General features: G+C 42.4%; 1 protein-coding gene across 17 annotated transcripts in view; it reads left to right on the top strand.

Moving 5' to 3' along the window:
- Window positions 1-8,133, top strand: part of MLIP (muscular LMNA interacting protein) — a 52,393-nt gene extending 44,260 nt beyond the window's left edge. For 8 of the 17 annotated variants that reach the window (XM_083431548.1, XM_083431555.1, XM_083431559.1 and 5 more), the window contains 4 exons: window positions 3,405-3,458; window positions 4,908-5,067; window positions 6,435-6,475; window positions 7,810-8,133. In XM_083431548.1, the coding sequence (XP_083287674.1) occupies window positions 3,405-3,458; window positions 4,908-5,066 (213 nt within the window). In that variant the 3' untranslated portion in view covers window position 5,067; window positions 6,435-6,475; window positions 7,810-8,133. The remainder of the gene's footprint in view (window positions 1-3,404; window positions 3,459-4,907; window positions 5,068-6,434; window positions 6,476-7,809) is intronic. The other 9 variants (XM_083431550.1, XM_083431558.1, XM_083431544.1 and 6 more) reach the window with 3 other exon arrangements.
- The last annotated feature ends 4,104 nt before the right edge of the window (window positions 8,134-12,237 follow it).

The following is a 12,237-nucleotide window of genomic DNA, read 5'->3' as shown; positions in this document are numbered from 1 at the left end:
AAATGCCCTATTATGTGGGGAGCATTGTTAAATATTATGGGGTGGGAGGAGAAGTTACCACGAGGATGCTATTTCCAGAAGCATCTTTGTGGAGTATATAATATGATCAGATTCAATACTAAGTCAAATTCTGGACCACATAGACCAGAATTAAAAATTATGTGAGTGTCCCAGAAAAGCTTGGTTGCTCTTATGTTGTCGTTTTTAAATTCACGTGCTATGATTCCATTCTTTGGGTGGTATTCACTCAAGTTTTACTCAGAGTAGGCTTACTAGATCTAACTTAGTCTTTTTCATTAATTTCTGTGTAATTTCTGTGTAAAACATAATTGAATACCACCCCATTCCTTTTCAGAAACTGTAGATATCCTAGCATGGCAGAGCTAAATTTCATTGGTCTTGATCTAAATTTCACTTGATCTCTGATTAGCTTTAGAGATATTTTTTTTCAATAGAAAGTGCAGTCTTTCCAGCATCATTAAAAATATATCCTAGGCGTCTTCTCAAACTATCTCACATGAGTTGAATTTTAAATTAACCTTCTGCTGTGTCTACAATGAAATCTGAATTAACTAGGTAAGTTGTACTGTGATCATTCTACCACTAGAGAGCAAGATTCACTGAGCAAAATGACCTTCAGCGTTCATGAAGCATTAACACACCTGCTTAAGCTGAATGGATTCAGGTATTTTTCATTTGCTTTTGAAAAAGCAATTCTTCATTTAGAAAGAATATATATATATATAATCTCCCTCGTGAGTGCCATTGTAAATTAACCTGGTGAGAAAGAGTCTTTTTATGCCTTGTATCGGGGCCATCTTAAGCATATCCGGCGCCATGGTGCAAAGATCCCTCTGCTGCCCCTCACCTTTCCCAGAGTTGTTGACCTTTTCCCAAGCCTCTGCGGGGATCGCTCTCCTCCCACAGAGGCTTGGGAAGGAAGCTGCATGCCTACCAGCCATATGGTTGACGGGGCACAGCTGATGGGTGTGCAAGGAAAGGGGAGGCCAGCAGCAAAGCTGCGCAGCTCCCCCACTCGCTGGGATGCCCGAGAGGCCGGCAGTAGCACCTCGACTTACGTAACCCTCGGGTAATGTAAACTTCGGGTTGTGAAAGCAGCAAACCCGGAAGTGTTTTGCCATGCACGCATGTGCAGAAGTGGCCTACCGTCTACCGCCATGGGTGCATGAGCAGAAGCAGTCTAACGCTTCTCCTCCAGTTGCGAAAACCTCGGGATCCGGCCGGACCTCCAGAACGGAACTCGTTCCGGAGGTACCACTGTACTATAATGTAAAAAGAAGTGCTTCTCATCATCATGATTAAGGCTGTGACCTCCTGACCAGGTCGTACTGACTGACTGTTAATGGGCAGCTTCAAAGTCTCCCTTAAGATGGTTCTTTATTTTGAAAAGGACTTGAACAGGACAGCTTTCAAACAAAGGACTGCTTTCTGTAAGACAGGACACACAGCCTGAAAGAATTGGGGGGCGGGCGGTTTACCTTAGAAATAAATTAGATTTGTGTGTAAACTTTAAGTGCTTCTGTATGTTTTTGCATTCCTTTCACATCAGGACAAAACAGATCTGCATGTCTTAAACGCCTAGGGAGAACGAAAGTTTGAAAGAGATGTTAGCCTCACTAAATAGCGCAGAAAATATGTGGGAAACAGAAGATGTTGGAAACAGTCTTGTTGCTATGGCATTTGCCAGTTGCCAACTGGTAGAATTTGATGTCAAGGGCACACAGTTCCTATTGGGAATGAAAAAAACCTCCCACAGCTAAAAAGACAGTCGTTCAAAAAGCCCCACGCTTCTGCTGTGAGTGATAGCAGGTGATCTACCATACCATTAAAAATATGGAAAGTAAACATGACTCATTCTCTCATGCAAGAGGAATAAAGGTTTAATTAATCTATTTTGTGATCTTCTGGCGCTGCAGCTTAAGTGTCAAGTGTTCTGACATGGAATTGCTGGTCTAGAGAGAACAGCGTCAGAAAACCTTTTAAGATGCCCGAAGAGTAGAAGGAACACTTGGGTTTATTGGGGCAGGTGTGGGAGGTCAGAGAGAGAGAGGAGCCACTGGTGACATACCTACACTCATATTACTCTCAGCATGGTCCTTAGCTGCATACAAATGGTATGTGTATAGGTTCTACTCTAACTCCAACAATTTGGAGTTAGAGCTGACAGTGGGTGTTCCCTGACTCTTCCCCCCATTTTTTGGTGGGATTCAGTGACATGTTGGCAAATTCAGGTAGAGAAATTAAAGTTGATTTGGCATTCTTGCAAGCACCCCCTCCTTCCCTCCCCTCCAAAATCAGACCTTTGTCAAAAGGAAAAGGTGCTGGAAAGTATGGGTCAATGTTTCCTTGATGGAACATCATCTAACCTCCCTGGAAACAAATGAGGATAAATGCTCAATAAATCGGTTGTTTGCATATGAATAAAAACTAAGTTTTTCAAGCTGGCATTTTCTGGATATGGGGTTTTATTCTTTTGGGGGAATTGCAACTAAACATCTAAATTAGCATCCTATTTCTAGCAGGGGACAAAACAGCTGGTTATGGAAAGCCCCAAAAGTGAAAGCTCTAAACATGAGGATTCTATGTAGGCAAGACGACCCTCAGCTACAGACCAGCCTTTCCCATCCTTGGTTCCTCCAGAAGTTGCTGAGCTCTCATCCTTGATCACTGACCATGTTGGTTGATGGTAGTTGATATCCAACAACATCCAGATACATCCTAAGTCTAGGGAAGGCTGTTATAGACAGAGGAACTGAGCTGATTCCCTTTTAAATTAATCTAAGCCAGTGGTGATCACTATACAGCTAGCACTCTCTGGGGCTATGTGGGTAGCAGCAAACGTAAGGCTCAGTGGCTGAGGTCACCAGAGACTGAAAACTGGTTTAGCACCCTTCCTCCAACAGTCTCCACAAGTGAATATTTTCCTTTATTTAATCCTGTGGAAAGGGTGAAGCACAGCTTTTAAGGCTATTGTTACAGTGTGTGGGGGCGGGGGCTCACCTTCATCACCACCCCAAACAACATTTGGAAGATTGTCCACCACTGATGGAAATCTTGCAAAGTATCAGGGTGTGTCTGAGTGCCTGTACACAGTGCACATTGAGATGCACTGCAGACACACACTTTCAAAATCTTCAAAGTACACAGACCCGCACATGCATGCTGTCTGTCTTAATGATGGGCATTCTGCTAACAATGCAGTGAGAGGAGTTTTTCAGACATCAAACTGTCATGCAGGGTTCATGGGCATTTATCTGAACATTTATCTTCAGTGTATTGGCGTCCCATTGGCAATACGCCAGGTGTTTCGCCCTCATGAAATGCCATTAAGTGCCATTGCAGTGTCTGCTTTGTAACGCTCTTGACATTTCCTCTTTCTGCAGCCCACTCATCCGATAGTGCCCATTCCAGAAAATGAAGCACTCAGCTCCAAAGAGGTAATGGTAAAGCATTCTGCATTTTTAAATGCATGCAGGGTTATGACCGCTCACTCAGATTTGTTCTTGTTGATGCAATGTAAGAATGAAAATTAGGAGAGGGTGTAGATGGGAAAAGGTTGCTTTGTATGACAGGTTCACATGCATGGGTTAAATCCTTTAATCTGTTTATTTATTTTACTTCTTTATAAAGGCATTCAAATACTTCCTATGACAATCGAGCTCAAGGAAGTGTACATATTTAAAAATATAAATGAACACAACAGGGAAACCGCAATGCTATAAGTAAAATGCAGCTGATAACCCGAATGACACAATAAATTAACTTTTGACAATAAAACACCAGGAAATGCTTTAGTGCACAGGTATGTTTTTAACGGGGGACGCGGGTGGTGCTGTGGGTTAAACCACAGAGCCTAGGATTTGCCGATCAGAAGATTTCAAATCCCTGTGATGGGGTGAGCTCCCGTTGCTCGGTCCCTGCTCCTGCCAACCTAGCAGTTCGAAAGCAAGTCAAAGTGCAAGTAGATAAATAGGTGCCGCTCCGGCGGGAAGGTAAATGGCATTTCTGTGCGCTACTCTGGTTAGTCATGCCGGCCACATGACCCGGAAGCTGTACGCTGGCTCCCTCAGCCAATAAAGCGAGATGAGCGCCGCAAACCCAGAGTGGACCTAATGGTTGGGGTCCCTTTACCTATGTTTTTAACAAGTGCTGTGTTTAACAAGTGTTGGCACTTGTTGGGGCTGCAAGGGAGGCAATTCTATATAGAAAGGGGGCCACCACAGAGAAGGCCCTCCCCCTGGTTTCCTCCAACCAAGATAGTGACACAGCCAAGAGTGCAATGCTTGGACAGGACAGTAGGGGCAGAGGCACTCCTCCAGGTATCCTGGTCACAAGTTGTTTTATAGGTTAAAGTCAAAACCTTGACTTTCACCCGTTAGCTTATCGGAAGCCAGTGGAGTAGCTTCAGAAACTGTGTAATATGTGTGAAAGAGAGCACTAAATGGCACACAAATTACACACTTGTGCCTACAAATGAAAACAATGGTGATCACGGCATGGCGATAGGTGGGATAGAATTTATCATATAGAAGGGGAAGGGGAAATCCTGCCTGTACCTTTTTTGTGGCTGAACAAGGAGACTGAAGCCAACACTCTTGTTGCTGAGTGGGTGGCTGGCCTGATGTAGACACAGGATTCTAATGTTATTCTCATGCCATGGCTGTCAGGAGCCTCACCTACCAAACTTCTTCCTCAGCTATGGCTGGTGTGGGGGCAGGAGGGGGAAGCTTGTTCTAGAGTGAAGCCTTTATTCTGTTTCCCCAAATTTAAAACTTCTAAAACTTCTAAAAGCTATGTTGTTTTTCTGAAGAGGAAAAAGAGAGAGGCAAGCATACCTGTGTTGTGTTCAGAATAGCAATATTCTTTCTAACTGGAAACTTTTACAGCTTTGTTCTGCTAGAGCACAAAACAAGCTGGATTTGCTGCCCTACCAGGAAAACAAAGATCTAAGCAGAGGAAATGTTCCAGACAATGGCAGTCCTCAGAGCAGAGCTCACTGTCTACCCAGAGGAGACTTTCAGAACGTTTTTGCAAAAACCACCTAAGGTAGATTTGTTTATTATCCTACCTTCTCCCAATGAGCTCAAGGTGGCATGCATTGTACTCACAGTGGTCTGTGAGGTAGATGAGGCTGAGTATGACTTACCCCAAGGTCACCTAGTGTGCCTTGTGGCTAAGTGGGGATTTGAACCCTGATCTCCAGGAACCAGACCAGTGTTTCCCAAACCTGGGTCTCCAGCTGCGTTTGGACTACAATTCCCATCATCCCTGGCCACTGGTCCTGCTAGCTTTATCCTAGCCTTTCTCAACCTTGGTCTCCAGATGTTCTTGAACAACAACTCCCATCATCATTGACCACTGGTCATGCTGGCTAGGAATGATGGGAGTTGTAGTCCAACAACATCTAGGGACCCAAGGTTGAGAAAACCTTCTCTGACCACTGCAATACACTGCTATTTCCTGTTCATGACCCACCTTTTCGATATGTAAAGCATGCACCTGGCAGGAGGTCCAGCAGCAGGGTCTAGCCATCTTGCCCTCTGCACTCAGAACAGAAACATTGATGACCCTCCAAATGGGTTGCAGAAGTTGCCTAATAAAGACCTCTTAGGTTCTCATCAATGAATTAGTGCATCAGTCTTTAGCCTCCAGGATCTCTGAAATAATTATAGGCTGTCTGTGTAAAATAATACCCTTTATTAACAAAAAGGGACATCATCACAGCTGGATGTTTCATGCAATGTTAACAACTCAGCACTGTAGACATGCTCTACTAAAGCCCAATAATGGATCAAAATTATTTATTCATATGAGCATGTTTGCACTCTGGTCAACACACCCCTGTTTTGGTTAAGATGTGTTGCTTCAGTTGCAATTCCTAGGGTAGACTGCAAGGAGGCATCCTGTTTTGTGTTCATTACAGTCGGCACTGATTCTGACAGCTGGGATAGCTCAGTCAGTAGAGCATGAGACTCCTAATCTCAGCATTGTGGGTTCAAGCCCCATGGTAGGCGAAAGATTCCTGCATTGCAGGGGGTTGGACTAGATGACCCTCGTGGTCCCTTCCAACTCTACAGTTCTATGATCCACTACAATTTGACTTCCACTAAGAGCTATGTTGTTTGTCTCACTATCCACGATGGCCAAAAGTAATGAAAGGGAAACAATGCAGAAAACAATGTCAATGGCAAACTAAAAAACCTGTGGCTAATGCTGCTCGTATTCATTTGCTTGATCTCTGTTCCTGACCTCAGATGAGCATGAGAATTGCAGCCATTTCCACTCCTGATTCCAGATGAATTCCCTGACATCCTTACTCATCAGCCATCACAGCATCCTACAGTAATAAATTCCACAAGGACAATTAGGCATTGTGTACTTAGGTCTTTTTCTTGTCTTCTCTTTCCTACCAGGGCTGTCACTTGTGGGATGTTCTGTCTGGGAGCTGGAACAGGTATCATGTTTTCCTCCTTAATCTCATAATTGCTCTTTTGTCACTTCTGTGTCTAATGAGCACAACAGGGAATTTAATACTGCTGAATACATGCTATGTGGTACCTATTAAGCTTCAAAGTCACCAGCTATTATAAACTTTATTTATTTATTTATTAAAAATATTTGTATGATGCTAGTTCATTAAAAGAAACCCAAAGTGGTGTGCAGCAATATTGTAGATAATCAGCTACAGAAAGATGATTTCTTAACTTCCTGCATTATCTTGACAGCCTAGAAAAGTTTTCATCCGAAATTTAAAGGTTAAAACAGAAGTTGCCTCCTGAATTGCCATTGGACTGAGCCAATGATATAAAAGTCTGAGATTCTTGTCACTGTCAGATGAGTCTCACCAACTTGATCTCAGGGATAAAGCTGTGCTGTAAACTGCTCTGTGATCTTCGGATAAAGAGCTGTACAGTCGTACCTTGGTTTTTGAACAGCTTAGTTCTTGAACGTTTTGGCTCCCGAACACCACAAACCCAGAAGTGACTGTTCCAGTTTGCGAACTATTTTGGAAGCCAAACATCCAACGGGGCTTCAGTGGCTTCCGATTGGCTGCAGGAGCTTCCTGCAGCCAATCAGAAGCCGCGCTTTAGTTTCTGAACTTTTTGGAAGTTGAACGGACTTGTGGAACGGATTCCTTTCAACTTCCAAGGCATGACTGTATATAAAGTTAATATATAATAATAATAATAATAATAATAATACCATTAGTAATAATAATACAATTAAGCTGGGATATAAGGGTTCAGGTGGTCCCTAAGGTATGCTGGACCTGAGCTGTATTAATTTACAAAGCCCTGAACAAGGACTTTGAAAAGGAGCATAAGATGCTTTCAAGTGCATCATTTTAGGATGAAGACAGGTGTAAGGCTACAATACTGCACATTCTTACTTCAGACTAAGCCCAATTTAATTCCATTGGATTTACATCTGAGAAAATATATACACAGAAGATTATGGTGCCTAAATGATGGAATTTATTTGAACATACATTTGAAGCATTCCAAGACGTAATTTTTTAGGGTAGTGAATATATATTCAGATCACTTCCACTACACTTAAAATGTTAATGTGCCTTCAATTTCAGGTTCTTATAGTGAATTTAACATCCTTTTCACAAATATCCAATAGCCTGAGTACATGACTATCTGTATGTTAGTGGCTTAGTAAAATCTTACATGGTAATCCAGTTCTAATTGTTTATAAATTGGAACATCAATTGATGGAGATTATTAGATACAATTTCAGTCTGTGGCATCTCTCTCTCTCTCTCTCTCTCTCTCTTTTCAGACATGATTTCGGATTAGAAGTTAATTGTAAGGAATGCTACTTACCAGTCTGCTGCGATGCTGACATGAGATCTATGCTGAAGTGAGCTGAAGTGTTGCAGCTTAAAAATGGCCTCTCTCTGTATTCGTTATAAAATATCAGTGGCATACCACAAGTAATCAGGAACTCAACAGTGAATATACAGTGAAATGATTGTTGAAAAATTCTGTATAACTTCCTGAAGTGTTTTTAACGCATGTTGCCTAGAAAATCAGCTTCGGCTGATCAGAAAACGATTTACATTTTGAAATGAAATAAAGTTGAGTTGTATATTGTATAAAGCAATTTTCGTGTGTGACTCATTTATGCCTGCTGAATAGTGGTCAGAAGGATTTGTTAGTTGTGTTAGTCTATTTATTATTCTTTTTATTTATTATTCTATTTATTATAATACTATTCATTAAATTTATATACAGTACAGTGGTACCTCGGGTTACATACGCTTCAGGTTACAGACTCCACTAACCCAAAAATAGTGCTTCAGGTTAAGATCTTTGCTTCAGAATGAGAACAGAAATTGTGCTACGGCGGCGCAGCGGCAGCGGGAGGCCCCATTAGCTAAAGTGGTGCTTCAGGTTAAGAACAGTTTCAGGTTAAGAACGGACCTCCGGAACAAATTAAGTACTTAACCCGAGGTACAAATGTACTGCCTTTCATCCAAAGATCTCAGGTAGGTTCACAGCATAAAAATACAAAATGAGAAAACCAAATACATAATAAAACAAAAATAAACCGGTAACCCCTTTCCCACAAACACATTTAAAAACTTTAGAATGTTCAATCAACCAAAGGCCTAGTTTATTGAGAAACATTTTTGCCTGGTGCCTGAAGATATGTAATGAAGGTACCAGGCAAGCCACCCTGGGGAGAGCATTCCACAAGTGGGGAGCCACTGCAGAGAAGGCCCATTCTTGTGTTGCCAGCCTCCTAGCTGCTTCAGAAACATCCAGGTGGTGACAAGGTTTGTACACAATAATTTCTACAAGCAGATTCAGGTGCCCAACCTTTTTCCTCTTTCTATTCAAGGACTGTTTTTTCCTGATAGTATCAGAAAATGGAGAAAGAGAGAGAGAGAGAGAGAGAGAGAGAGAGAGAGAGAGAATTGGTTTTGATAAGCTTCTAAAGACATGTAAGCCTTTAATTTTATTGTTTTCTTTCATTTATATCCCTGCACCTTTCATCTGACATGGGGTCCAAGGCATCATCCATGTCGTTCCAGGCACTAACCTGCTGACATTCAAGAAAGTGCTACACTCACCTGCTTTCAGACTATACCTTTGGAAGCTGATTATTACAGTATGTCACAAATAATTTCTTAATTTCCAGACAGCTCTAAGCCTACACAAAACTGACTGAACAATATGAAATGGTACAAGACAAGACAAACCCAAGACAGGTGATTGCCAAAACTACTGTATGATAGAAAATGAGAAATGTGTGGTAGTCTGACCTCAGTTGGAAAATGATAAACAGAGGATTGCATTCACTGACATTCTACTCAGCATATGCCCATTGAAATGAATGGATCTGGGTTAGTCGTAATCACTGGGCGCAACCTAGAATGTCCCAGTCATTTGAGAAAGGCTTCATTAGCCCCAGGGACGCGGGTGGCGCTGTGGGTAAAACCTCAGCACCTAGGACTTGCCGATCGCATGGTCGGCGGTTTGAATCCCCGCGGCGGGGTGCGCTCCTGTCGTTCAGTCCCAGCGCCTGCCAACCTAGCAGTTCGAAAGCAGTTCGAAAGAGTGAGATGAGCACACACTCCTAGAGTCTGGCAAGACTGGCCCGTACGGGCAGGGGTACCTTTACCTTTTTACCTTTCATTAGCCCCAATGAACAAGATTTTCTTGCATTGTACCTGTTCAGGTTACAGGTCTATTTCTGAATGTATCCCAAGGATACGTGGAGAATTGGTGGAAGCAAAAACCTTCCTGCACATGGAAAAATACTGGCTGATCCTTACTCTGCCAGTTTTGTATTTCCCCTGCAAAAGAAAAAGAAAAAGACGTTTAATGGGTAGTATTCAAACATCAATTTCCCCAGCTGTACCTGACATTGTTCTCCCTAGGAAAATCATTATCACTTGTTTTCATTGAATGTATAAGGTAAGCAGTGCAAGACAGATTCTGGGAGCAAAATGTCAAAGGTGATAAGATGAGTCATTATTTATGCAAACAGTCCTCCAACAGTCAGTATTTGGGGGGGGGGGGGACACCATTGGAAATGAGAAATATTGCAAGGGTTATGTTTGGTGTGTCAATGTGCAGGTGCTTCAGTAGCTAATAGGTGCTTCATTAACCGCTGAAAATGTAGAAATATGTGTCATTACATTTTATGGCAATTGCTTAAGCGGTAAAGATTCATCAACCTAATACCCACTGTATGCTCAGAGGAACTGGTGGAATTCAGGCTCTGTACATGACACACATTTAAAGCACACCCCCTCCTTCCAGAAAATGCTGGGGACTGTAGTTTACCCATCACAAAGCTATAATCCCCAGCATCCTTAAACTACAGTTTACAAGATTCTTTGGGGTGGAAATGTGCTTTAAATGAATGGTGTTTATGTAGAGCAGAGACAGTGTGATTGTTGATTTTCTAGCCCAGTTGTAGGAGTCATTATTTATGCAAACAGCCCTCCAACAGTCAGTATTCTGAAACAAAACACCATTGGAAATGAGAAATATTGCAAGGGTTATGTTTGGTGTGTCAATGTGCAGGTGCTTCAGTAGCTAATAGGTGCTTCATTAACCGCTGAAAATGTAGAAATATGTGTCATTACATTTTATGGCAATTGCTTAAGCGGTAAAGTCTCAGTGAGAATCCATGTAATATACTCCTAAAGCTAATGTAAAAATAACGAGGCTTCAATTAAACTACATGTGATTTTAATGGGCATTTAGCATGCTTAATTAGGTTGTGGCACAATGTTTGCAACGACTTGGGTTTTTGGCTGCTGGCTGGCACATCTGAAAGTCCTTATTTGCACAAGAACATTTGTATGATATAAAATGTATGGTTGTTTTCCTTTTACTGGATTTATGGAGCTGTGGCATTACATAAGTTCCCTGGGCAGCTCACAGAACAAAATGCAGTGCAGAATGAGGTAGGTGCACATTCGCAGTCTTATTTGAAGAGGAAAAACTTCTTCCAGAGGGTATTAGCATAAGACGAGGTAATGAATCATTTCTTGCTGCCTGACACTTATCCACTCAGTGTTGCCCGGTATATCAGAATTGTCAAGGAATGCTGTACAAGGTATGAGATGCTCTGTCAGGGATGTGGAACTGATGGACCTCCAGATGTTGTTGGACTCTAACTCCCATCATTCCCAGGCAGCATGGTCAAATGTTAATGGATGGTGGGCTTTGTAGTATACACACGAGGCAGGTTCCTCATCCCCACTGCAGCACTAACCTTGGGCAGTACAGTAGTTCCTTGAGGGCCCTCCAAACAGGCGAAAATGCCAAGTGGGAGACTGCTGGATGGGCTAGATAAGGGGCAGGTTTTCTCTGTTTTGATTGCCCCAACCTGAGGTATTTGCTCTGCAAAAGAGGAGCTCACGTTTCCTTCACCTGCCCTTCCGCATGCACCCGGGGACAGCAAATATGCTTGGGGTGTTCCCATACATGTTCTTGGCTTGCATTGCTGCTGTGAGAAAAAGAAGCCATTTGCCAGGAGAGGCCCTTCTGGCTGCTCCATGAGAGTTTGAACAAGAACTGGATAAATTTTGAGTTTGTAATATGAGGATTCGAAGCTGATCCCATGATGACACAACCTTATCACCCTAAATGTGGCTTTCTCTCTCTCAGAATGGCTATGGGCCTAGAGTTGCATGCATTTGTGTGTAAGATGTAGTTTGGCCAGTAAGCAACAAGTAACACTGGTGGAATATTAAGCTGGAAGTATACTAACCAAGTGCTATTTTTTTCTAGAAAAAGAGGTGCTGGAACTCACCATGAACGCCTCCCTCATTCTCTTAGAATGGCAATGGCGCTCACCTGAGAGGTGCTGGAACTGGGTTCCAGTGAGTTCCAGCTGGAAAAAGCCCTGACAGTATCTAAGAATAGTAGGCATTAGAACCTCAGGTCCATCCAACATAAGAGTGCATGTATTGTGCTACTGATGTTGACTGTGATTAAGACTGGGTTATAATTACCTGCCTTGAGGGTGACAGTAATCTGAGAAGTGTGCCTCAAAGTCAATAGGTTCACGGTAGGTATTCCTCTCCCTTTGGCAGGTAATCCAATATAGCAATAATGATCAGCATTAAAATGGTGATGGACATGCAGAACTGCCAAATATTAGTAGCAGATCTTATTCTATGTTCATGCAGCTTCGCTTTAAGCTCTAAAACAGTTACCGGTAACTTCTATGTTCTTGGGCAAA

The sequence above is a fragment of the Podarcis tiliguerta genome, assembly GCF_965153285.1.
Source record: "Podarcis tiliguerta genome assembly, chromosome: 3".
Taxonomy (NCBI): domain Eukaryota; kingdom Metazoa; phylum Chordata; class Lepidosauria; order Squamata; family Lacertidae; genus Podarcis; species Podarcis tiliguerta.
This window is presented reverse-complemented; position numbering and strand designations above follow the sequence as displayed.